General features: G+C 42.6%; 1 protein-coding gene across 1 annotated transcript; it reads right to left on the bottom strand.

Annotated features, from left to right (window-relative positions):
- Positions 1 to 665: 665 nt before the first annotated feature.
- On the bottom strand, positions 666 to 25,602 carry LOC148043450 (cytochrome P450 2J4-like). The gene is made up of 9 exons (XM_087725099.1): positions 25,432 to 25,602; positions 18,442 to 18,604; positions 14,588 to 14,737; positions 11,587 to 11,747; positions 9,802 to 9,978; positions 8,213 to 8,354; positions 5,078 to 5,265; positions 2,444 to 2,585; positions 666 to 1,031 (listed from the first exon to the last, which is right to left on the bottom strand). Exons 1-9 carry the CDS (start codon positions 25,600 to 25,602, stop codon positions 814 to 816), a joined length of 1,512 nt encoding a protein of 503 aa, XP_087581225.1. The 3' UTR covers positions 666 to 813.
- Positions 25,603 to 27,718: the final 2,116 nt, after the last annotated feature.

The following is a 27,718-nucleotide window of genomic DNA, read 5'->3' as shown; positions in this document are numbered from 1 at the left end:
AATACAAAGAGCCATAACTAAATTAAGAATCTTAACATTAATCATTGCAAAAGCACTGCTAAGATCTTATACATAACAGCAAATGAAGAATTAATCATGAATATGTAGAAGTCATATGGCTTTCTTACAAATTTCATCAATATTAATTTTGCAATTACGATTTAGGTTGAGACGGAGATTTTATCGTGCAAGATCTCCTACAATTATTATTGTTTTAAAATATGAGAAAGCTATTACAATTGCGTAATATTATAAGTCATGCACGTTTATACATGGAGAGAAATGGAGGTTGAACTCAAGGCCACGTGGTCAGGTTGTTTGAGGGGCCACCTAGTTTCCAAGGTTACTGACAATGTTGGGATACTCCAGGTCTCTTCAATTAAAGAATGCCATCTTATGGAATTCAGAGAGTATGCCAACTTTCTTGCAGCACCTGCTCTCGGGAATAAGGTGCCTCCCGAAAGCTATGTGGTTGCCCCTTTAATGATGCTCCAGAAGGCCTTGAAGACCTGATTGTTCTCCCTGGCCCTTAAAGATAAAGTCCTCCTTTTCTTTCTCCAGGAATTTCCCAGGATCCCATGAGCAATTGCAACAAGAGACTTCTGAACAGCCCTAATTACATAATTAGCCTCTTCTTCAAGGGTTAGGCCGGTAGCTGTCGCCACTACAGCAATCGCTATGAGAGACAGCTAGATGTGGCTGCCAAGTAGGGTTAGGAATCCTAAGAGATGTCAGGAGAAGTCATTCAGCAAGATCTAACGGTCCAGTCTTGAAGGTGATCAAAGGAATTGAAAAGGGAGAGGTTGTAACATGTCAACAAGACCTTCTGGTTGTTAGCCCAGATTGTGGTGTCTTGATACGAGGGTGTGCACAAATCTTGTAGGGAGCGGGATGCACAATTGTCCCTATTATGGATTTTTCACTGAGTTCCACACCTTCTGGTGGCTCAATCCTAAATGCCCACAGCAGCCTGGTGAAGATGTTGAATAGCTCACTCTTTGCAAGGAGTTCTCCCAAGCAGGCACGAGCTCCTATACAAAAATGAAGGTTAATTTTTTTAAATGTAACAATCTATTATTCATTACCCATCAGCCCAGTGGTGGGATTCAAAATTATTTACTACTGGTTCTGTGGGCGTGGCTTGGTGGGAGTGACATGGCTTGGTAGGCGTGGCTTGGTGGGAGTGGCATGGATTGGTGGGAGTGGCTTGATGGGCATGGCAGGGAAAGGATATTGTATAATCTCCATTCCCACCTCACTCCAGGGGAAGGATACTGCAAAATCCCCATTCCCTCCCAATCAGCTGGGACTTGGGAGGCAGAGGATAGATGTGGGCAGGGCCAGCCATAGGAGGTATTTACCGGTTCTCCAAACTACTCTAAATTTCCGCTACCGGTTCTCCGGAACTGGTCAGAACCTGCTGAATACCACCTCTGCATCTGTCCCACTTTGCAATGATCGGGCGAAGGGAATTTGGGCTGCAGTTTCCCGCCTTCAAAATGCCATGGAAGCATATATGGTGTTCCTTAAAAGCTAAAATGCTAAGCTTGGTTAGCATTCAATGTGATCGGTGTTATTTATCTAATTTATTTGAATTTCAATTTCATTACTTATTTATTTAATTTGCAACTAGTTTCATTTCAAATCATTTGAATGTAATTTTATTTTTTCCTTCGCTTTATGAATGGCTGTGAAATGTCATCTCAAAACTCTGCATATTGTTTCACTATTGTTGACATACTAATGTGTATTATTATTGTTGTTATTATCTCTTACAGAAGTATCTGTCCTCTTTTTAATATATTTGCAAGTATGTTTGAATGTAATTTGTACATAAATGTATAATTATGACATTGCTGATTTATGTGTCCATGTGTAGCTGAGGGGGCCCATATTAGTCTTTCCAGCACTTAATAATCCTCTTGACAGCCCTGGATATATCTCAGATCATGGTGTTTAGTTCTCTGGATGTTTACCACTTTCTGGAGTCCAATCAGTGGTGAAATTCAAATGTTTTTACTACTGGTTCTGTGGGCGTGGTTTGGTGGGCATGGCTTGGTGGACATGGCAGGGGAAGAATACTGCAAAATCTCCATTCCCTCTGCACTCCAAGGGAAGGATACTGCAAAATCCCCATTCCCACCCCACTCTGGGGCCAGCCAGAGGTGCTATTTGCCGGTTCTCCAAACTACTCAAAATTTCTGCTACCGGTTCTCCAGAACCTTTCAGAACCTGCTGAATTTCACCCCTGAGTCCAATGATACATTAATCTTTCCCTCCTTTGATCCAATTGCATATTGTGGAAAGACAAGTCTTTCATTTTGCATTGGTCAATGGACCAAATGCCATGAAGCATTTTTTTCTTTTTTTGCCTTTTTCATCCCTTCCTAAAATAACCATCGTTTGCCAATCATAACGGCTTTTTTTTTTTTTTACAGATTACCTGCTCCAAAAGGAAGCCATGCTTCTTTCATCACAAAATTTCCTTCCTTGTCCAAAAAATGATGGGGGTTGAATTCTTCGGGGGTCTCCCATTGTTCAGGATCTAGAAGAACAGAGCGCAGGTCTCCAAGAATAATAATGTCCTATAATAAAGAAAGAGACTGAGGTAAATACAGGGTAGAACAACAACTGATGACCTCTTTTTACCCATTCACAATCGAAAGTGCCCTCACTTATTGCATTACTGTATGGCATGCCAGTTTGACAGCCGTGGATAGAAAAACATTACAGAGGGTGATGAGCACAGCACAAAACGTTGTCGGCTGTCCCTTGATACCGCTAGATGAGACCGCTAGGGATCACTGCCTTAGAAGAGTGAGGAAAATCCTCAGGGATGATTCACACCCTGGATGGCACGTCTTTACCCTCCTACTCAGCCTTCCGTCCATCCGAAGCGGTTAAAATGAGGAGCTGAATTGTTGGGGACAATATGCTGACTCTGTAAACCGCTTCGAGAGGGCTGTAAAACACTGTAAAGGGGTATATAAGTGTAAGTGCTGTTGTTATAGCGTTTCCTGTTTGAACAGGGGGTTGGACTAGAAGACCTCCAAGATCCCTTCCAACTCTGTTATTCTGTTGTTGTATTCTGTTGTTAAATATGAGCCAGCCGTGTGCAGCAGCCAAAAAAGCCAACACAGTTCTAGGCTGCATAAACAGAGGGATAGAATCAAGATCACATGAAGGGTTAATACCACTTTATAAGGCCTTGGGAAGGAGATATAGAACTATAGCCAGCCGCACTACCAGGCTGAAGAACAGTTTCTATCCGTGGGCTGTCAGACTCCTGAATGTGAAATAACATCATAAGTACTGTATTTTTCAGAGTATAAGATGCACCTAGCTTTTAGGGTGGAAAAAGGGGGAGAAATCTGCTTCTGCCTCCCAGCAATTTGCCTCCTTGCAACAAACAGCAAACAGTACAGACAATGTACACTGTTTGTAGTGTTATATTTCAGACTATACTTGTACAGGTGCTGTTAAAATTGATGTGCTTTCTGGAAGTATAGTTATTCTCTGCTATTTAAAGAAGATGCAATAGCACTGGGCCTCTTCAGATCAAGCATTTATTTTAAAAAGCTTCTTCATTTTGTTCAGCTGCCTAGAACAATAATAAAGCAGTCTTTAAAAAATTAGTCTAATAATTTGAACATTCTATAGGCATTTATAGTTATTGACTTACCTTCTTGTAGCAAACAGCCTGATTAGCACAAGAAAAACAAAATCTGCCTCTGCCCCCCAGCAATTTGCCTCGTGGAGCAAACAGCGTTTCACTTTCAGTTTAAGAGCGCCTCCCGATCATCAGCTGTTTCAGGCTGCAGGGATTACTATAGCCAATTGCAGCTTCCGCAAGCCCCATTTTCTCCATTTGCTGCAAGGAGGTAAATTGTTGGGAGGCAGAGGCCAAAGGATGGGGGACAGTGGATGTGTTGGGCTACTTTCAGTGTATAAGATGCAACCAAATTTTCATCCTCTTTTGTGGGGGGGGGAGATGCATTTTATACTCCGAAATCTACTGTACTATGGTGTCTATGGTGAATGGAAATTGTTAATTTTAAACAGTTCTTTTAACACAGGATACATCAAAAATTCATCATCCAGCAAATTCATTTATATGAAAATTCCTACAGTGTTTCATATTGCCGTCTTTCTCCCAAGTTTTAAAGCTGATTTCCCCACAAAGTCAATTTGGCATAGGAAAAAGGGTCAAATAACTTTCCAACCAGGGATGAAATTCAGCAGGTTCTGACAGGTTCTGGAAAACCGGTAACAGAAATTTTGAGTAGTTCAGAGAACCAACAAATACCATCTCTGGCTGGCCCCAGACTGGGGTGGGAATGGAGATTTTGCAGTATCCTTTCCCTGCCATGCCTGCCTGTAGCCACGTCTACAGAACCTTGAAGAGGTTCAAGGGGCTGCCCTTGAAGAGTGTTCGAAGACTTCAGTTAGTCCAGAACGCAGCCGCGCGAGCGATTGTGGGTGCACCTAGGTACACCCACGTCACACCTATCCTCCGCGAGCTGCACTGGCTACCCATTAGTCTCCGAATCCACTTCAAGGTGTTGGTCGCTATCTATAAAGCCCTACATGGCATCGGGTACCTGAGAGACCGCCTCCTGCCGATTACCTCCCTCAGACCGATAAGATCTCACAGGTTAGGTCTCCTCCGGATTCCATCTGCCAGCCAATGTCGGCTGGTGACTCCCCAGGGGAGAGCCTTCTCCATTGCAGCTCCAGCCGTCTGGAATGACCTCCCCGTGGAGATCCGGACCCTTACTACCCTCCTGGCCTTCCGCAAAGCCACCAAGTCCTGGCTGCTCCAGCAGGCCGGGGGGCTTGTGAAACACCCAGCCCCACGGAAATTGTGAATGTTGCGCCTTTTTTAAAGTGTTGTCTTGTCTATTTATCCCCTTTCGCTTGTCTGTTGTGAGCCGCCTGGAGTCCTCCAGGAGTGGGCGGCATACAAGACAAATAAAATGAAATGAAAATGAAATGAAACCGGTAGTAAAAAAAAAATGAATTTCACCAATGGGTGGAAGCTTTAAACCAAAGAATCCCAAGAGTCTATAAACTATACCTTGGGTAAGAGAAAGCCATTCACATGGATATCCTGCACGCTTTTTCTAGGAAGCCCAAAGAACACGGAATATCTGAATCGCATGATCTCATGAATCACAGCATTGGTATATGGCAGTTTCCTCCGATCTTCATAACAGATGGAGTGAGATGGACTGAAAACCTCTTCCATTTCCTTGTATACTTTATCTAAGGAAAAGATTGAAAACAAACAAGTTTCTGACCTTCATATTTATCTCTGAAAGGGAATAAGATGAATATTGGGATATAGTCTTCCATATTTGAAAGGACTTTATATGGCTGCTATTAAAAACAACCAGCAAGAATAGTAAATAGTAGGATCCAACAACTGGATTGAACCCAGACTCAGAGAGATAACAAATCTTCCACTTATTTATTGCATGTCCACACTGCCTATTTTACCTAAGTGCTGCGGTGTTGCGATGCCGCAGGGATTAGAGTGCAGTATTGCAGGCTACTTCTGCTGAACTGCCTGTTCAAATCTCACTAGGCTCAAGGTTGACTCAGCCTCCCATCCTTCTGAGGTGGGTAAAATGAGGACCCAGATAGTTGGGGGCAATAGGCTGACTCTGTAAACTGCTTATAGAAGGCTATAATGCACTGTAAAGTGGTATATAAGACTAAGCACTATTGCTATTGCCATTGAGCAATTTGGAATAGCATAACAGTATAAACTTCTGAATAAAAGCCCAGATAAAAACAGAAGTAAGAACAAGTTACAAGTAAAAGCAAAAATCAAAACTATAAATTCAAAAAGCTAAAAGATTACTATGGCAGTGGGAGTGCTCTCAAACCACCAGCCATCCCTAGGATTGTATTGCACTCTTAGACCTCCATGCTGTTGTGACCCGCCAGTGGCCAGTGGATCTGGCAGCAGATTCGGACAGTGAGGAGGTTGAGGAGGAACATGGGACAGTCCTGGAGTCTGGGGAAGACTCTGACAAGTGCTCTGTGTTGGAGGCAGAGATGGGGCCAGTTATCAGCTGCCTTAGGAGTCGGACATCAGTGGGACAGAAGAACAGCTGGAGCCTGTTCCCAATGTGCGCATGCGCAGAGCTGCCAGGAGAAGGGAACAGCTAAGGAGCAAGCGGGGACTCAGGAGTAAAGAGACAGGTGGACCGTGAATGGCCCCTCCCATAGGGAATAAAGAGGAGCGAAAGGGGAATGGAGTTTGCAGGAGACCATCAGTTCAATTCATTAGGGTGAAGATCTGTTCCTGACTTCTTGCCAAGTATTGTTTACTACAGAGTGGCGTTTGGAAGATATCGGCCTGGCAGCTCTCCAAGCCTGATAAAGGTCTGTAGTTGTGAAATCTCTTGAAAGACTTTTGGCTGAGACTTTGCTGGAGAGGAATTCCCTTTAACCTAAATAAAAGGGGCTTTATCGGAATGAGGAGTTGGCTTCGTGTTTTTGAGAAGCCTAGGTCAAAACACATGCTAATTGGCAGAGCCAGGTCTTAGCAACTCTTCCAGAAAACCAGAAATGTGGTTTCTTGCACCTCCGGGAGCAAGATGTTCCAAAGGGTAGGGGAACAGCAGAGAAGCCACTCATTCCACATCCTACCAGTCCAAACCCACAGGATACACAACATGCCCTCAGTTGCTGAGATAGGACAAACTACCAATCAACGATTGATACAATCCTTTATCAAAAATAGGACTCTTTACATCAACATTGCCAAACTCCTGACTCATCAGGGTTTTTGATGGTTTACATATTTCCATCCTAAAATTCTTAAGTAACTGATTAATCTTCTATGTTTGCGATAATTTAAATCCTCCCCTTGTTTTTACTATTCTCAATCCAAGATACTGTCGAATCTCTCCAAGATTTTTAATATTAAATTGCTTCTGTAAAAGTGAAATGATTCTAATAGCCTCTTGTTCAGTTTTTGTTATTACGGCTATATCGTCAGTAAATAATAGTAATAAAGATACTATGCCATTGTTATCATTTTTAAACAAACAAGGATCAGCCATACCAGCCTTAATCCCTATTTTTAGTCAATGCTTTAACTATTCACTGATTCCACTCGGATCCTGATTGCTTCAAGCCATAAAGACTCTTTTTCAATCTCCAGCAATCAGTGGTTTCTTCAGCTTTCAATCCCAATGGCCTTTTCATGTATATGGTATGCTGCAGCGGTGCACCACATACTTCTGCTTCGCTGCCCATACTAATGCTGTGCGCAATGTGGTTGCTTTCAAACAAGGAGCAAAAACTTTGTCGTAGTCATTAGCTGACTGATCAAATCCATGAGCAACCAACCTAGCTTTATACGTTACAGTCCCATCCACTCCAGTTTTAAGTTTAAATATCCATTTGCAGCCTATTGCATGTTTACCTGAAGGTAATTGAGCATTTTCAAACACTCCTAGATCCTGCAGTGACTTAAATTCCCTATCCATTGCAGATTGCTATACTTTTTGATCCGTGGGATATGGAGTCATTTCATGGTAGGTAGCAGGCACCTTGTCCACCTGACATGCAATAGATGCCTGATATCTGTCAGGTGGCCGAATTACTCAAGTTGAACATCTGGGTAATTCAGGGCTTATAGGAGGACTATCCTGTTCAACGTCTTTCTGATTTATTACTTCCTCCTCCTGAGTAGACACCTTCCCTTCATCGCTTGATTATGGTATTTCTGTCCTATTCTCATGGTCTACTTGGGTGTCAATGACTACTTCATCGTTGGTTTCTAGTCTATTCCACCCAACATTCTCTAGAAATTTAGCGTTAGCACTATGGAACACCTTAATTGTGCCTTGCTCCCAAAACCTGCATGATCTGTTAGAGTTATAACCCACGAATACTAATTGTCGAGCTTGATGTTGTCCCTTTAGTCTAATGTGTGCAGGAATATGAACCCATGCAGGAGCTCCTAACATGTGTGGGTAGCTAAAGTCAGGTTTGTTGCCATGCCACCTAATAATATATATATATTGCCAACCCAAGACTAGGATTACATCCCTAACAGTAGTAATGTCGGATATATGATGTGGATTTCAGGCAGATGAGCTATATTCAAGAATTGGTCTGGCAAAATTAATAGCATTACTTTCTACTAATAATAATCCCAGTTTTTTGTCACCACTTTATCACTGTATCCTACCTTGGATATCCAGATGAGTTGCCATGATCAGCAATGCCCATTTCAGAGAACTTAAAGTTGTTTCTGCTCCAGCCATAAAGAAGTCAACAATGCAGTGAGCCAAGTTGTCTTCGTCATAGGTAGAATTGGGATCATCCTTCGTCTAGGATTAACAGTAAAATAGGTGAAATAGCATTTTCTTATTATTTCCAATATTTTTACAATTTATTACTCCCTGTTCTATTTCAATGGCCATCTTGTCTGGGGAGAAGGGGATTTTAACCCAAACCATCAAGATGGCATGAGATTGGGGTGAGTGAAGATAAAATTGGGACAAGTTCTATATAGGTAGTCCTCAACCTATAACCACAATTGGGTCCCAAATTTTGTTGTTAAGTGAAATATTTGTTAAGTGAATTTTGCCCCATTTTATGACATGGTGGCTCAGTGGCTAAGATGCTAAGCTTGTCTATCAGAAAGGTCAGCAGTTCTGTGGTTCGAATCCCTAGCGCCGCATAACGGAGTGAGCTCCCATAACTTGTCCCAGCTTCTGCCAACCTAGCAGTTCGAAAGCATCTACAAATGCAAGTAAAACCTTTGGTGGGAAGGTAACACCGTTCCATGCACCTTCGGCATTTAGTCATGCCAGCCACATGACCACGGAGACATCTTCAGACAGGACTGGCTATTCAGCTTTGAAACAGAGATGAACACTACCCCCTAGAGTAGGGAATGACTAGAACAAACTGTACCAAGTTTTGTTGAAATTGCTTGAGGTGCTCCAGAGTTATGCTGGAACATACACACACACAGCCGTGTGTGTGTGTGTGTGTGTGTGTGTGTGTGTGTGTGTGTGTGTGTTATGTATGTATGGATAGATAGATAGATAGATAGATAGATGATAGATAGATAGATAGATAGATAGCAGTTAGAGCAATAGCAATAGCAGTTAGACTTATATACCGCTTCATAGGGCTTTCAGCCCTCTCTAAGCGGTTTACAAAGTCAGCATATCGCCCCCACAGTCTGGGTCCTCATTTCACCCACCTCGGAAGGATGGAAGGCTGAGTCAACCTTGAGCCGGTGAGATTAGAACCGCTGAACTGCAGATAACAGACAGCTGAAATGGCCTGCAGTACTGCACCCTAACCACTGCGCCACCTCGGAGAGAGAGAGAGAGAGAGAGAGAGAGAGAGAGAGAGAGAGAGAGAGAGAGAGAGAGAGAGATGATAGATAGATAGATAGATAGATAGATAGATAGATAGATAGATAGATAGATAGATAGATAGATAGATAGATAGATAGATAGATAGAAGAAAGTGCTCGGGAATAAATGGAAGTTAGGGGTCGTTGGTGCTCTCTGAGTTTTCTTGTTTTCTTGCGGATATTCCATTACCATAACTAGATAACACCATAAGTGCTAGCGATGTTACCTAGCACGGATGTGATTACCTAGTTAGAGTAATGAAACATCTGCGAGAAAACAAGCAAGCTCAGAGAGCACCAAGGACCCCTCATTTCAACCCTGCACTGCAAATATTCTCTTTTAGATGGGAGTGATGCACTGATTCATCTTCAAGCAATATTCCCAAGGCAAAGCAAATGTGTACTTTCTCCATTTGAAGTAGGTAGAAATCAATGAAATCCTGTGGTTCGTGCTGGCATTGATTCTCCTTATGCTGTTTGATCTCCTTCTTTGCAAACGAAAACATATTCTCCATAAAAGATAGGGCAGTCTGGTGAGGGCCAGGCAGATGCTTCATGATCCATGGGAAAGCTTCATAGAGCTGAGAGAGAGGGAGAGAGGGAGAGAGGGAGAGAGGGAGAGAGGGAGAGAGGGAGAGAGGGAGAGAGAGAGAGAGAGAGAGAGAGAGAGAGAGAGAGAGAGAGAGAGAGAGAGAGAGAGAGAGAGAGAGAGAGAGAGAGAGAGAGAGAGAGAGAGTTTTCAGTTACTATATAAAAAGATCTTTCAGAACCCTGGATTGAACAAACAAATGTCATTGATCTTAAGTGTATGGACTAATCCAGACAATTTATGTCTCTGTAATGAGTTTCTAAAGGGAAACAGTGACTCAGTGGCTAAGACATTGTTGATCAGAAAGGTCGGCAATTCGGCAGTTTGAATCCTTAGTGCCGCGTAATGGAGTGAGTTCCCGTTGCTTCTTGCGGCTTCTGCCAACCCCTAGCAGTTAGAAAGTATGTAAAATGCAAGTAGAAAAATAGGAACCACCTTTAGTGGAAAGGTAACAGCGTTCCATGTTCCTTCAGCCTTTAGTCATTCCAGCCACATGACCATGGAGACCTCTTTGGACAGTGCTGGCTCTTCAGTTTTGAAACGGAAATGAGCACCCCCCCTAGAGTTGGGAATGACTAGCACATATATGCGAGGGGAACCTTTACCTTTACTTTAATGAGTTTCTATAGCAACCTTCTCAAATTTGAGTCTTTCTCTCCTTCTCTCTTTCCCTTTCTTTCTCTCACACACACATATTCGGAGGGGGGGGGAGCCCATCCAAATTATATTTCTAATGCCTTTTCTCACTATAGAAAAGTGCCCTCCAATCTTTAGGATTATTGTTGTTCACAGTCCTCACGCCCAACCCTTCCTTATTCATGTTGCCCTCCTTCTATGATGCCCAATGTTAGGGGTATCTCCGTTGGGAGAAGAGAAAGTAGCACAGCAGAATGTACAGCTAGAGAGAAGGAACGTTGCTAGTAGAAGAAACACACAAATAGAGTCTCAGACACTGCTAGTAAAAACAAGTAGCTTTACTACTACTAATATCTTCCCAAGCAGTGATAGTAGGTATTTGTCCAAACACAATTCAAAGAACAAACAATTGCTTACAGTCGCAGTTCACGTTCCAGTCATCAAGCAAGCAAGTAGTTATCAAGCATAGGACAAGCAGAGAGAGAGTGAGCTTTCTTGACTCCCTCTTATTGCAAAGTTAATTACAGCTGATAAGTACATTCACCCATTTAAAGCAACCGACCATTTGTTATTATATATGAATCTGTATTGCCTACCCAACACTAGGAGTATACTCCCAACACCCAACATTAAACTGAAAGAGCAACTGGTTGAAAGTAAACAAAATTCATGCTGTATTTTCCTTTAAGAGTGGGTTAAAAAAACAGCAGGGACTTTTCCAGGCAATTGTGGTGACACTGATTTGAAGTTACAAAAAAGAGAATAGGAGGGGAGGGGAGGGGGAGGGTAAAGGAGGAGAAGAGAGGAAGGGGAGCAAGAGGGGAGGGGAGGAACAGCAAAGGAAAGTTACATATGGATTTTTGTTAAAGTCCATACATTCATTCTTTTGGAAAATTTTGAACTGACAGACTCCTATGAGAAAGAGAAGATTTAAAAATGAAAAAACAAGATTAGTACTACTTACAAAGTAAGGAACGGTGCTTCCAAACCTTAAGAGAAAGGAAATTTTGTCTATCAACTCCAGGAAGTTCTGGTCTTCAGTGGAAAACCGATGTCCAAATGCTGTAGCACAGATCACGTTCGAAAATAATTTCATCATGGATAGCGATGGGTCAAATGGCTGCCCTGGAAACAAAAGGATAGGAATCAGTGGTGGGTTATGGTTTTTCCCCCATCCCAAGCCTCCACATGGGCCCTGCACTTACCTCGCATCAAAAACAGGCTGCTTGGAGAGGCAGGGAGCCCTACATGGCAACGGACCTGGGTACCTGAGAGACCGCCTCCTGCCGATTACCTCCCATAGACTGATTAGATCTCACAGGTTAGGTCTCCTCCGGATTCCATCCGCCAGCCAATGTCGGCTGGCGACTCCCCGGGGGAGAGCCTTCTCTGTTGCAGCTCCAGCCCTCTGGAATGACCTCCCCGTGGAGATCCAGACCCTTACTACCCTCCCGGCCTTCTGCAAAGCCACCAAGTCCTGGCTGCTCCAGCAGGCTGGGGGGGCTTGTGAAACATCCAGCCCCACGGAAACTGTGAATGTTGCGGGTTTTTTTAAAGTGTTGTCTTTGTCTAGTTATTTCTCCTTCCCTTGTCTATTGTGAGCCGCCTGGAGTCCTTCAGGAGTGGGTGGCATACAAGACAAATAAATACAAATACAAATAGGGTGGAAAACTGGTTTTCACATGTGCGGGAATGCTGGAAACCAGAGGAGCAGCATCCCAGCATGCATGCGTGCAGTGGCCTTTTAGTTTTTCCGGTTTCTTCCAGAAACTGGAAGACCAGGTGGCTGGTGTCCATGCACACGTGCATGCGTACCATGTATCTCCTCTTCCAGAGCACGTGTGTGCTAAAAATGTTCATCACTACTGACCTAGATTATAACCATTGATGCTAACTGAACACTACCATCTACTGGCTGATTAATTCTGTAGTTGTTGCAATACAAACTCCATTCTAACTTGTATCCCAACAAAATCCAAACATTAAAATAAGGAGGAAAATATTGACCATGAAAGCTATTAAGCTGTGAGATAGCCTGTTGCCTAGAATCAGGGGACATTTTCATTGAAATCTTAGATAGTCATTTGTCTGAGATGGAACTAGGACAACGGAATAATAGAGTTGGAAGAGACCTTGGGGGTCTTCCAGTCCAACCCCCTGCTTAGGCAGGAAACCCTACACCACTTCAGACAAATGGCTATCCAACGTCTTCTTAAAAACTCCCAGTGTTGGAGCATTCACAACTTCTGGAGGGAAGCTGTTCCACTGATCAATTGTTCTCACTGTCGGGAAATTTCTCAGTTCTAAGTTGCTTCTCTCCTTGATTAGTTTCCACCCATTGCTTCTTTTCCTGCCTTCAGGTGCTTTGGAGAATAGCTTGACTCCCTCTTCTTTGTGGCAACCCCTGAGATATTGGAAGACTGCTATCATGTCTCCCCTGGTCCTTCTTTTCATTAAACTAGACATGGCCAGTTCCTGCAACCGTTCTTCATGTGCTTTAGCCTTCAGTATAAGATGATTAGGGGCCTGGAGGATTCCTGCCATGGATATGGAGTTCTTTCAGAAGCCCTCCACACTCCATTCTGACCTTATGATGATATGTCAGTGGGTCTCAACCTTACTAATGCCGTGAACCTTTAATACAGTTCCTCATGTTGTGGTGACCCACAACCATAAAATTATTTTATGCTTTCCATATTTTTTGAAAATATGTTTTTTCTGGTAGCAATAGCAATAGCAGCAATAGCAGTAGACTTATATACCGCTTCATAGGGCTTTCAGCCCTCTCTAAGCGGTTTACAGAGAGTCAGCATATTGCCCCCAACAATCTGGGTCCTCATTTTACCCACCTCGGAAGGATGGAAGGCTGAGTCAACCCTGAGCCGGTGAGATTTGAACCGCTGAACTGCTGATCTAGCAGTAGCCTGCAGTGCTGCATTTAAGGTGGCGCAGTGGGTAATGCAGCACTGAGGACCCAGATTGTTGGGGGCAATATGCTGACTCTCTGTAAACCGCTTAGAGAGGCCTGAAAGGCCTATGAAGCGGTATATAAGTCTACTGCTATTGCTATTGCTATTAACCACTGCGCCACCTCGGCTCTTCCTCAATAGTAGTAACTGTGAGAGGGATCTTGGAGTCCTAGTGGACAACCATGTAAATAGGAGCCAGACATGTGCAGCAGCTGCCAAAAAAGCCAACACAGTTCTAGGCTGCATAAACAGAGGGATAGAATCAAAATCATGTGAAGTGTTAATACCACTTTATAAGGCCTTGGTAAGGCCACACTTGGAATCCTGCATTCAGTTTTGGTCACCATGATGTAAAAAAGATGTGGAGACTCTAGAAAAAGTGCAGAGAAGAGCAACAAAGATGATTAGGGGACTGGAGACTAAAACATATGAAGAACGGCTGCAAGAACTGGGTATGTCTAGTTTAATAGAAAGAAAGACTAGGGGAGACATGATAGCAGTGTTCCAATATCTCAGGGGTTGCCACAAAGAAGCGGGAGTCAAACTATTCTCCAAGGCACCTGAATGTAGAAAAAGAAGCAATGCGTAGAAACTAATCAAAGAGAGAAGCAACTTAGAACTGAGGAGAAATTTCCTGACAGCTAGAACAATTGATCAGTGGAACAGCTTGCCCCCAGAAGTTGTGAATGTCCCAACACTGGAAGTCTTTAAAAAGATGTTGGATAGACATTTGTCTGAAATGGTATAGGGTTTCCTGCCTAGACAGGGGATTGGACTAGAAGACCTCCAAGGTCCCTTCCAATTCTGCTATTGAATTGTATTGTATTGATGGTCTTAGGCGACCCCTGTGAAAGGGTTTTTCAACCCCCAAAGGGGTCCCGACCCACAGGTTGAGAACCACTGTTCTATGTGACAATGTTTCATCAGGTATGGAAACCCCTTAAAGATGTCTGTGCAGCTTTACCCAAGACAGCATCATCTCAGATTGTCACAAACCTTTTGTCTCTGCAAAGAATTCCACCACCTCCTGAGCCTCTTCTTGGATTTGAACTTCCATGCTTTTTTTCCCGAGTCCCAATTTCCTCATGGTAACAACACCAAACTGCCTTTGCTGCCACCAGGTGTGACCGTTTGAAAATGCAATGCCTGAGGTAATTAAAAAAGTAGTGTTCACAAAAATATAAAATTAATCCTGTGGACATATTTCAAAATGTATGTGTCAGAGGTGGGTTCTGGCCAGTACGCACCACTACAGGTGTACTGGTGCCAGAAATTTGCTACAGCATGGCTCTTTGCCTGGCTTCCTGCCTCCTCCTATGGTCTCTTCAGTGCTTGCACATGCTCTCCCTCCGCAAGTGTAGTTTGATTGCAGGTGGTGCCACATTGATCCGCATCAGAGGAATCCCACCTTCGTCGCCAATGTTCTATCTGGGAGAACGCGGGCAGACAAACGGAAGCGAGCCAGGACTTCAAGTCAGCTAACAGTTTATTTCCAACAGGTTGCCAACGCGGCACTTCACATTCTGCGCGTATCAGCTAACCGGCAACAACTGAGGCCTGTTTGACAGCTCTTTATATATGCCGGCTGTCAAACAGATAACCAATCAGTAACAAAGGACATGCACCCCCCCCCCCCCAGCCAACGGACTAGAGAGGAAACTATAGTACAAAACATATAATGTATGGAAGAAGGCGGGGCTTAGCAGTGAGAAGATGGAGTTTCAGGCTACTCCTGAAATTCCTCTATACCGAAGGATTTTTGGACGGGTTCTTTGAACTCTAGCTGTCCCGTAGACGACAGTGAAGGTGAGGAGAGACCCAGGACCTCAGAGACACCCGCAAGTCTCTGGGGGGAGGGGTATTAACTCCTCGTGCCAATTCCTTTTTGGATTAGCTGTGTGCTAACTGAAACTGCAGGTTGCCCCTAAGAATGGTAGAAGTGATGTCATCTGGTAAGCTGATTTTATTATCCAAGAGAGACTGTTCGCGTTAAAAACTTAAGATAACTGAAACCAAAGAACAGGAAAACTTAGCGGCGAATTGGCTTTTTTAATGGATTTATGGCTGGTGGTTACTTTACTTCTTAAATGCTTCAAGAAACTCCTCGACATCCTCCCCCCTCTGAATCTCCCTAAGTGGATCGTAAAATTTATTTTCTACTAATTAGTCCGTCACGATTCGACACTTTTATTACTTTATTACTTCGCTTTGTTTACGATCAGATAAAATTGCACAGCCTGTAAGAAACTAAGAAGTCTGTGGGAAAAAAAAGAGCTTGCAATTTTTAACTGCGACACATCATGGCGTCCCAAAATACCTCTAAGATTTCATTTCAGATACTTTTTTCCACATGCAGAGGACTCTTTGATTCTTATCAAAGACTGGAAAGAAAATTGGATCATCTGATTTTAAAATATGAAGCAAAAACTGAGATCGTTGAATGTTTAAATGCTCCTGAAATACAAACGGAAAATGTGAGAAATGGTGTCTGGTCTATCTCAGAGGAAGAAAGGAGGGGGGGAGTTATAAAGAAGACTCATTTAAAAAGACAGAGTGCAGGAGGAATGGAAAATCCACCCTTGAGAATTAAAGTTAATTTGGAGAATTTTGCAAGCCTAGGACAACATTATTATTTCATCACTGACATTCAGAGTCCAAAGGTGCCAAAATATCTTTGTCTGAATTTGCTTATGAAAACATTTGGTAAATTTATCCAACGCGTGGCAATTGGCTGGAGAAGATCTTGCTATTGGAGAGACACTGGCTGATAGATGGAAGAACGTAATTTAAAATCTAGCTAAATCTGATTACCTTAATGTATAATAGATATAGCTGAATAATGACTGATATGGATAGTAATATATATAATTTGGAACTGGCTGATAGATTGAAGAATACAATTGAAAACTAGTTAAACCTAATTGCTTTTTCTTGTAACAGATATAGTTGAATAATAATTGATATTGATAGTAATGTATATAATGTGGAGTTGATATGACAACTAACAATTGGAAGATTATACATAAAGAGTATTAACTACAATAATTATCACTATTAAAAAACTAAATAAAATACATACAATTAAATGTTAATCAACACTGGGAAAATGTTATGATATATGATATAATTAAATATTATGGATGTCCAGCTAAAATAGGATATGAGGATTTGATGATAATAGAGGATTTTACAAATAAGTAAATGAATTGTCAGCATGTGTTATGGATCAATTATGTAATGCATAGCTAAGGATGAAGGATGTTTAAATAACCATAGGTAATTAAAACTGGAGGTATAATGATGTTGATATGGTAAATATTCGAGTTAAGATATTTGAATTAATATGAGTTAATGGAAGAGAAGCACCAAAGCATGTTGTAACCAGTTGATATACTTCTTTTTTTTTCTCATGACAGACACCTGTGTTTTGTTTTGTTTTCCTGCCTTGTCTCTTGTCGTTTTTGTCTATTTTATATTATTTTTATTTTTTATTTTTTATTTTAATTTTTATTTTTTATCTGTTCTTCCCTTTTTTTTTTTTTTTTTTTTGATTTTTTCCTCTCCCACCGGTGTGGGCAGGGATTGTTCAAGATTATTTCTTTCATCAATATTTCTAAATAATAATTACAGTTAAATGAAAATGGATATATAATAATGTTTTAGTTAATATGAGTTATATTGGTTGACTGTGGAGGAGATGTACCAAAACTTATCTGTAATTGATTGATACATTTTCTACAGATGTAAAGAAAGATGTGTACCTGTTTTAAACTAAAATTAAAAAACATTTATTTAAAAAAAAACAAAACCACATAATGTATAATAAAAACTTCCAAGATGAAAGATGTTAGTTTAAGTTGTGTTGTGGCAGGTGGGCCCAAGGGTCCTAATTTAATATCAAATCGTCAATAGGTTGACCTTTCTTTGCCTCTATCCATGTTGTAATATTAAGAAAGAATTACAAATCTTGCCAAATGTACTGTTCCATATATGGTTAAGGCTGGCATATCTTACACCATCTGTTAGTTTCAGGAGCTTCTTCCGTGTCCTACCCTTGCGTTACAGAAATATCATGGTATGTAGGTCAGTAAGCGTACAATACATTTGGCAAGATTTGTAATACTTTCCTGTTCTGACCCCCACCTTGCCCGTTCAGAAACTATAGCCCCCCACACACAGCTTGCAAAGGACTGTTTTTATCAGTCCCGGCTCTTTCTGGCTGCGAGCCCAAAATAAACACAGATAAATTTTCTGCCAAAAGTAAACTACAGCAAAACAGGTCTATATAAATCAAATCACTTATCCAAGTGCTTTTTCTCAATGATTGCAAACAAACAGAGAACTTGACTAGAACAGGAACGGAACGGAATGGAACGTTGACTTCTGCAACCAGGGCGTGGCACCATCAGTCTTTTTATCTTCAGGAGGAGATCCTAACGAGCCACAGCTGCTCCTTATCCTCTCCTGTGAGTCGGTCAGCCCTGCATCCCGAAACAACTCACAGGAGGTTTCTGCTGAGTCAAAACACTTTCCTAATATTACAACATGGATAGAGGCAAAGAAAGGCCAATCTACTGAAGATTTGATATTAAATTAGGACCCTTGGGCCCACCTGCCACAGTGTGGCTGCCTATTTTTGTCTACATTCGAGTCAAATCTGCTGAATAGGATGTCGCAACATTTTCCTTGCCTCTAATACAGTTGATAAATGCAGGACAATGGCTCTTCTAAAACAACCTCCTCTAATTTCTAGATATTTTAATCCAAGCCTTCTGACTATTGTCACATTGATTTTGAGGGGTAAAACAAGGCAGCGTCAATAATTATCCACCATTTTGATTATGACTTACCCTTTTCTTTAGTTGCAGTTGAAAGGTAAGCTGTGACTGGGCGATCAACAAAAGCTTTGGAATGGTCTATTAGTACTTCTTTCACGGCTTGGTACCCACAGAGAACTATGCAATGATAACTCCCTGCCCATAAGGAGTAGATATTCCCATAGTCCTTTGCCAGCTGAAATTTGGAAGAGAGAAGAGGACAATTCTATATTAATACACATAGCTGCAGATCCAGTCCAATTGCTTATTTCTTGCCTTCTCATTTTTGCTTTCTATTTGTCAGCCCTGAAGCCATTTTGGGAGAATCTTCAGGACTGCCACAGAAAGCTGTGAGAACATAAGGGAGGAGATAGCTATGGCAAATCTAGACAATATACTAAAAAGGAGAGACATCACCCAGCCAACAAAAGTGCCTATAGTCAAGGCTATGGTTTTCCCAGTTGCAATATATGGCTGTGAAAGTTGGACCATAAGAAAGGCTGAGAACCAAAGAATGGAGGCCTTTGAACTATGGTGCTGGAGAAGACCCTCGACAGTCCCTTGAACTGCAAGGCGATCTAACCAGTCAGTCCTAGAGGAGATCAACCCTGACTGCTCTTTAGAAGGCCAGATCCTGAAGAGGAAACTCAAAGACTTTGGCCACCTGAACTCACAGGTGAAGAGCCTAATGCTTGGAAAGACGGAGGGCAAAAGAAGATGAGGATGACAGAGAACGAGGTGGCTGGATGGAGTCCCCAAAGCAGTAGGCGAGAGCTTAAATGGACTCCAGAAGATGGGAGAGGACGGGAAGGCCTGGAGGAAAGTTGTCCATGGGGTCGCGATGGGTCAGACATGACTTCGCAACTAAGAACAACAAAGAGATAACTGGGGATGTGTAGCCAAAACAATATTCTTTAATGGGAGCCAAGGACACTCTATCAGGTGTTGAAGAGGCATGGACCAGATAGTGACTGTGACCTGGTTGGCCCATGACAGACATTTGACCTGGGGCAAAGAACTTTGGGGTTTTGACTTGGGTGGGGAAAACCTCGGTGCTTCAGAATCGTTTTTTCCTTAGATGTGCCAATTGACCTGCCTAATAAATCTATACTTTCGTGTAAATGTGTTTTTTTATTTTCCATTTTAATTTTCGTACAGTCACATATATACTGTGCATAACCGGGGTCATATAACATTAAACAATAAACACAGCCATTCCTCTTGTCAACAAAACCCCCCAAAATAGAGACCCAATGTACCTCTTCGACCCTCCATACACCCTTTCTTTCACCCCCCCTCCAACTTTCCATCTTCCCACCATCATTCCCCTCTACCCTACTTCCCCTCCCCCTCTACCACTCCCCTCTCCCGGTACACTCCCTCCCTTCCTTCTCACCCTCCCTCCAGTCCTCTCTCCCACCCTCTCTACCCCTCTTTCTTCTATCCCTCTACTCCTCCCTTCGGTGTATTTCTACTATCTATTAATATATTCAGCTTATCCTATTTTTACAGTGGAATTAAAGAGCAACAGTATACAAGTGCAGTCACATTACTTTAAAATCTAACACATACTATATATCCCCCCTCTCCCCCTCCCCCCTAACACCCCACCTCCCTTCCCCCACTTTGAAGAATATGCCTGCCTTGGAGTTTTGATTCCACTGGGTGTATTAACTGGAACCCTGACAAAACACCAGTTTGCACCATTATGGGCCATTTAAAAACAAATTCATGCACCCACCCCAGCATCTTTTTGATTTCTTAATTTTCATCAGTGTGGGTGTAAGAGTAGAACAATATTAGGACCAGGTTCATTTTTTATCAACAGGAGACAGTGGGGATAAAATGATCCATCAGAAAAAGCGCAGCTTTGGGATTTACCCAAACAGCCTGGGCTTGCCAAGCAAACTATAAGCCACCTACAGGTAGCCTTTGACTTACAACAGTTCATTTACCAGCCGTTCAAAGTTACAAGAGCACTGAAAAAAGTGACTTACAACCATTTTTCACAACTGCTGCAGCATCCCCCTAGTCTAGTGGAGCCGCATGTGGCTCTTTCATCTCTCTGCTATGGCTCCCTATCACTGGTCAATGCCACAATTTTGAGAGGAGCTTCTGGTTTGGGGGGAGGAAGCACAGCGCACCAGTAGGAGGGGCGGGTTTTCCAGTTGGCTCCACAATTGATACGGCTTTTGGTTAGGATAGGTAGAGAAAAAAGGACGCCGCATTAGGAAGAGACTATGGTGGAGGAACCAGACTTCCAGTCAGCTCCAGAATTGAACAGGGGGCTTCCGGTTAGGTCCTTTGTGGCTCTTTGAGTATTTAAGGTTCCCGAGCCCTGCCCTAGTCACATGATCAAAATTCAGATGCTTGGCAACTGACTCCTATTTATGACTATTGCATTGCCCCAGGATCATGTAATCACCTTGCAACCATTGGTCCATTTTCAGGGTCAAAATATCTTTCCATTTTTGTCCATAGACTAGTCTTGCTACCATCAACATCAGTGGTGCAATTGAGCGGTTCTACCCGGTTCGGGTGAACTGGTAGCGGTGGTGGTGAGAGGCTCCGCCCACCCACCCGGATGTCATCACGTCCTGTTTTTGCTGCTCTGCGCATGCACATGCTCACATTTGCCAGCTGGTAGTGAAGGTAAGTTGATTTCACCTTTGATTGACATGTATAGCATCAAAGTTCCAATCCCCCCCCCCATGTCTTTTTCCATTAAGCCCAAAAGAAAAGGCTCTAGTTTTATTTTATTTTATTTTATTTTATTTTTTGTATTTAAATGTGTTTTATTTTCCATTTTCATTTTCGTACAGTCACACATATACTGTACAGAACCGGGGCCATATAACATTAAACAATAAACACAGCCATTCCTCTTGTCAATAATACCCCCCAAAATAGAAACCCAATGTACCTCTTCGACCCGCCATACACCCTTTCTTTCGCCCCCCTCCAACTTTCCGTCTTCCCTCCATCATTCCCCTCTACCCTACTTCCCCTCCCCCTCTACTACACCTCTCTCCCAATACACTCCCTCCCTTCCTTCTCGCCCTCCCTCCAATCCTCTCTCCCACCCCCTCTACCCCTCTTTCTTCTATCCCTCTACTCCTCCCTTTGGTGTATCTCTACTATCTATTAATATATTCAGCTTGTCCTATTTTTACACTGGAATTAAAGAGCAACAGTATACAAGTGCAATCGTGTTACTTTAAAATCTAGCACATACTATATACCCCCCTCCCCCCTCCCCCCTAAGACCCTACTTCCCTTCCCTTCCCCCCCCCCCGACTTCCCAGAGCCCATACACGGTGTAGCTTTTTAACAAACAAAGTCTAAAATATATTAAGACAAAGGAAATTAAAAAAAAGAAAGTCAATAACATCTCTGCGTTGAACTCAGCTTCTTCCTGTTGCACAAACTTTGAGCAGTTTAAATTATTCCTAATCTTAAACTCTAGTTTTATTTTTATATTCACTTTAGGAATTACTATTTAAAAGAAATTTTTTTATGATGTGCCATTGGTATTTAACTCCAGACAAGTTATCAAAAATGTGTAAATGTATTCAATGAATGTTGAAAATGTAAATGTAAAAAGGGGAGTTTTTAACATTTATGGTAGACATGTGACAAAGCAAAGAAACATTGGAGTAGAATTCTATATTCGAATACAGAAAATGTGATGTCTTAACTGCTACACTAAAATGGCTTTGATGTGGAAAATCCCAAATATATTGAGAACATTACAGAGAGCTGCCATTCTTATGGATTGGGCAAATAAGAACAGAAATATGAAACACAAACTTTAGTTGTGTTATTATGTCTTCTTCTTTTCCCAAGAAATGATTCTTAACAAAACTCTTCTCACATGAGTATTTCAAAATTGGCACTGGAAGCTCCCCGTAAAGGTAAAGATTCCCCTCGCACATATGTGCTAGTCGTTCCTGACTCTAGGGGGCAGTACATGGTATTGGACCTGGGTAATTGAGAGACCGCCTGCTGCCAATTACCTCCCATAGACCCATTAGATCGCACAGGGTCGGCCTCCTCCGGGTTCCGTCTGCCAGCCAATGCCACCTGGCTACCACCCGGGGGAGGGCCTTCTCTGTAGCAGCTCCAGCCCTTTGGAATGAACTCCCCGCGGACCCTCACCTCTCTCCAGGCCTTCCGGAAAGCCGTCAAAACCTGGCTGTGCCGGCAGGCCTGGGGTTGATGAGTTCCCCTCCCCTCTCGACTTGTATGGTTGTATGACTCTTGTGTATTTTAATTACGTGTATTGTGTTTGCATCCCCTTTTCCCCTTTTGAGTTGTTCGCCGCCCTGAGTCCCTCCCGGAGAAGGGCGGCATACAAATAATAAATTTTAAAAAAAAAGTACTCATCTCTGTTTCTAAGCCAAAGAGCCATCACTGTCCAAAGACGTCTCTGTGGTCATGTGGCCGGCATGACTAAATGCCAAAGGTACACGGAAGGATGTTACCTTCCTATCAAAAGTGGTTCCTTTTTATATATATAAATTTTTATTTTAAACACACAAACACATCAACAAAAACAAACACATGACTTAAAACAACATAGGAACAAGAAGTTCCATTGTATATCATAGAGCAGTTCCGTATTGGTTTCTTTGCAGTTAGTGTTTTCCCTTCTATACATTTATATCTTGCATTCATGGTCTCCTTATTTGTTATCCATTTTTATGTACAATTCTATATTTATTTATACTTAGCTATTTATAACCCAATATTATTTACCTATATTGTGCTTTATATTCTTACTGTCATTTATTCTCTTACATAAAATTATAGGTACACATTCACATAGTTATTCTTTTTCTTTGCCCTTCTTATACTATTGTTATTCCATTTAAAAGGTTATAAGGTACAGTTTGGATTGCTTTGTTTACCATCCCGAGCGCCTGTTATGACACCACCTTATTTTCTCTTTCCTTTTCTGTCTCCCTTCCTTCTCTATAGTGGTTCCTATTTTTCTACTTGCATATTTACATGCTTTCAAACTGCTAGGTTGGCAGAAGCAACGGGAGCTCACTCCATTATATGGCACTAGGGATTCGAACTGCCAAACTGCCAACCTTTCTGATTGAGAAGCTCACCGTCTTAGCCACTGAGCCACCACATCCCTCTGGAAGCTGCCTGGGTATGACGCAAATTGGCAGGCACCCAATACTTAACCAATGGTTCTTGAATTATGGCTTGTCCTCGCAGAATAGATTGGCTTGCTCCCACACAGCTTCTGCTTAAGCATTATACCTATATTCACAGTGTTGTCATGGCACGTAGTATAGAAGAATGATTTGTACCAGAGATCAGCACACAGAGTCACTGAAACACACCTTGTTAGCTTCAGTACTAAAGAACCAAGCGTAAAGAGGCAGGATTAACCCAAATATTGCATTTGGGTTAATCGATGGTGCAACCATAGGGAGGAAGATCTTATTTTATTGTTAGAAACAACTGCAAAAAAAGAAACAAGGACAAAAGAAAGGGATGAGTTTTAAGTAGGTGTAAGAGGGCGTGATAGGAGAACATGTTCTTTTATAATAATCTTTTAAAAGCTATTTGTAATGCTGAAGCATGGATACGCTGAGAACAGTACAGCCAGAAATGGCTGAAAGCAGAGGTGGGTTCCTTCTGGTTCGTACCAGTTCAACCGGTAGTAACTTGGCATTGGGGGGCTCCCTGGGTATCCCAGCACTGGATTAAAAGCAATATGCAGGGGCTCAATTCTTAGTAATGCACTACTCTCACTGAAGAGATGGGATGGTTCCTGTCCTTACTTGCTCTTTAACAAACCATCAAGGTGTTTCTTTCGGCAAGTCTTGGTACAGGACACGTTGTTCTTTTCATGATTTCATCTATTGTTCTCCTATGGTTGATGAATGTTTTGCTTGAGGTAAACACGCAAACCGGTCAGTCCTGAAGGAAGGACTCCCTGGAGAAGAGCCTCATGCTGGGAAAAATGGAGGGCAAAAGGAGAAGGGGACAGCAGAGAAGGAGGTGGCTGGATGGAGTCACTGAAGCAGTCGGCATGAGCTTAAATGGACTTCAGAGGATGGTAGAGGACTGGAAGTCCTGGAGGAACGTTGTCCATGGGGTTGCAATGGGTCAGATACGACTTTGCAACTAACAACAACAAACACCCAAAGGTGCTTTTTCAGGAGGCAACTGGATTTTCTTGTTTTTTTTTGAAGACGTTTCGCTTCTCATCCAAGAAGCTTCTTCAGCTCTCACAGATAATGGGGAATGGAAGGATTATCCTGTCAGAGCTTAAAGCCTCTGCGATGCTCCAGCTGCTCGACGGAGCGTTGTACAGGTGCTGTATGCGCTGCACACATGCACGGAAGCGCCAAAGGGTTTAAAGATAGATAAGGAGCATGGGCGGGTGTGTGGGCCGGTTCCACCACAAAACCGCGTTCGACTAAACCGCGCTCAACGAAACCGCGTAGCTGATGTCATCAACAGTGCGACAACAGCGCGGAGACAGAAGGACAATGTAAACGCTAAACCTAAAATTAACCCCTAAACCTAAACCTAACCCCCCTAAACCTAAACCTAACCCTAACCCTAACCCTAACCTTAAACCTAAACCCAAACCTAATCCTAACCCTTAACCTAACCCTAAACCTAACCCTAACCCTAAACCTAACCCTAACCCTTAACCTAATCCTAAAGCTAACCCTAAAGCTAACCCTAAACCTAACCCTTACCTTAAGTTGAATCGGCTTGCTTTCAAAGCGCTATTTAAAGCGCCCTTCTTTCTCCGCGCTCGCTGTTGTCGCCCTGTTGATGACGTAAGTGATGCGGTTTAATCGGGCGCGGCTTAGTTGAGCGCGGTTTTGTCGTGCCACGGTGTGGGCCCTCCGGAGCACCATACCGGAACAATACCTGGTGCTCCAGGTAAGTCCAGTACGCCCGTACTGGGGCATACCGCCTGCAACCCACCACTGGTGGCAGCTGACACCTTGCTTCTCATTGGATTAAAGAGTGCAAAAGACATACCTTTCTGAAAGTCATCTCCGATACGGAAGTGTCATATAGCCGCCACATGCTTCCTATTACAGGAAGTGGAAAAGGCCCTGGCGGGTAGCGTTTCAGTGACCAGATCTGTTTCAGATAGGAAAGAATCTGCCGTGGAATCCAAAGGATCAGATGAATCAGAAACTTCAACATCCTTCTGCCTTCCCGCTCTCCAGCCCTATCCTCCGCTGTAGAGCTTGTGTCTGGAATGCTTCTCCCTGTTGCTCCGTCAACTTCAGAGATGGTAGTTCTTATATTTTTGCTACCAACTTTTCCATATTCTCTCCTAGTTAAGAATCCTCTGCTGTGTGAGTCAAACAGTTCGGGACAGGCCTTTTATTTCTTTACGAAGTAAATAGAACACAGTATGCTAACTCTAGAACAATAAAGGGATTAGCCTTAAAAGTCACAATTGCTCAATACCAACTTTGCAGAGGAGGATCTAATAAGGGATGTATTATATTATAAATCTCTTTATGTCCAGAATCTTCATCATCCCAATGCATGTTGACATCTTGATTCAATACCTCATTTTTTTTGGCGGGGGGGGGGGAGAGGGAATAACTTCTGCAGCTGTTTATTCCCTCCTGCCATCAACTCCTAATGAATTTGTCTTTGCGTTAATTTGGTAAAAGCAGCAGCTCGTAATATTTTCTTCTTTGAAATGCAATTTCTTACATTTCTGCAAAAGTTAAAAGGCAATTTAAAAAAAAGAACAAGAAATAATATTTGAAAAGGAAAACACAGAGAAAAGTGCAAAGACAAAGGGGGGGGGAGAAAAAAATAGAAAAGGGGCAACTTCCAACTTTCTCCAGGACAGTTATAAATATAAAATATATTAAGCTCTTGATCTAAAATTCAATTTTCCATGGTGTTTCTGTCATCGTTAACTCTAATCATCAGATCCCCAAATTAACAGATTAACAGAGTTGAAAGGGACCTTGTAGGTCATCTAGTCCAACCCCTCACCCAAGCAGGAGACCCTACACCATTTCTGACAAATGGCAGTCCAGTCTCTTCTTGAAAGCCTCCAGGGATGAAGCTCCCACACTTCTGAAGGCAACTTTTGTTCTGTTGGTTGATTGCTAATTAATGCAACATTTCTCTTGGTTTTCAGCAAAAAATAAATAAATCCAAAAGTGGTTTTTATGGAGCTAGAAAAAGTATTTTCTTTAATCAAAGTTCTTAATTTTGCCATTTCAGCCAATTCCATTAACCAACACCCGTTTCTCCATTGCAGGAATCTGTCAGTCTTTCGACCTCTGTGCATTACAGAAGTCTCCGTGCAGTTATTTTATTGCATTTTTATTGTATTTATTTGTGTCCCAGATAACAAGCCTAAAGAGGCAGGGATGCAACTATATGTTGCAGTTGCAAGTGATGACGAAGAAAATTCCACGTTATCACAAGTAATAATCATTTAATTTGTGAAAGGAATGGATTTTAATAGGTGTGGGAAGGTGTGAGAACAGATCTTGTTCTTTTATAATGATCTCTTAAAAGATATTTAGAATACCAAAGCACAGAGATTGTGATAACAATACAATAAGCAAGGACTGCGTATGATGACACAAAAGAAAATTGGCACACCAGGTATGTGTTTATGACCTCCTTTTCCCTCCCCGATAGGGTGGCACAATGACTCAATGCAGTGGTGGGTTTCTGCCGGTGCACCGATTCGGGCAAACCGGTTCGTGAATTTCACCAATCTGGTAAGAGGAGGTTCGATCGATGGACCCGGAAGTAACTTCCGGAACACCTGCCCCAGCCCTGTCGCTCGATCACCCTTGCCGTCCCATCGCAGCTCGCTCACCCCACCCCGCACCCGTCCGCACTAAACTAGGCTAGCCCAGCCCGCCACTCACTGATTGGCTGGAGTCCAGCCAATCAGTGAGCAGGCTGGAGGCGACCCATTTAAAAGCGTGGTGCCAACAGCCAACATTCCTCTTTTGAAAAGAGTCTTTCTCTTTTGGAGTCTTTCTCTTTTGAAAAGAGTATTTCATTCCTGAGCAGCTGTCGTATCACGCTTGCTGACCGGGTCCTCCCTTCATTTCGTTTTGTTTCCCTTCACCTTCCAGAAGTTTGCTGCTTCCCTCAGGTAAGCAACTAAGCGCGAGGGGGGACAGCGAGACTCAGGAGACTAGCTTACACCAATTTGTGAAAGCCATGGGCTGGCATATGCCATGCGGCTGAAAGCGGGTAGGCGGCGGCCTAGCTTTCCCGAAAGCCACGGACTGGCATGTGCCACATGGCCAGAAGTGGGTAGGCG

This window comes from Thamnophis sirtalis, unplaced genomic scaffold, assembly GCF_051295495.1.
Source record: "Thamnophis sirtalis isolate CommonGarterSnake01/CBP01778 unplaced genomic scaffold, rThaSir2_p1.2 scaffold_11, whole genome shotgun sequence".
NCBI lineage: Eukaryota > Metazoa > Chordata > Lepidosauria > Squamata > Natricidae > Thamnophis > Thamnophis sirtalis.
This window is presented reverse-complemented; position numbering and strand designations above follow the sequence as displayed.

Coding starts and splice junctions, on each gene's coding strand:
- LOC148043450 (XM_087725099.1), bottom strand. CDS start 25,602: ATGTTGAAGTTTCTGATTCATCTGATCCTTTGGATTCCACGGCAGATT. Junction 9,979..11,586: donor GAAGCACCGTTCCTTACTTT/GTAAGTAGTACT, acceptor CCTCTCTCTCAG/CTCTATGAAGCTTTCCCATG. Junction 5,266..8,212: donor AACTCATCTGGATATCCAAG/GTAGGATACAGT, acceptor TCTTTTCCTTAG/ATAAAGTATACAAGGAAATG.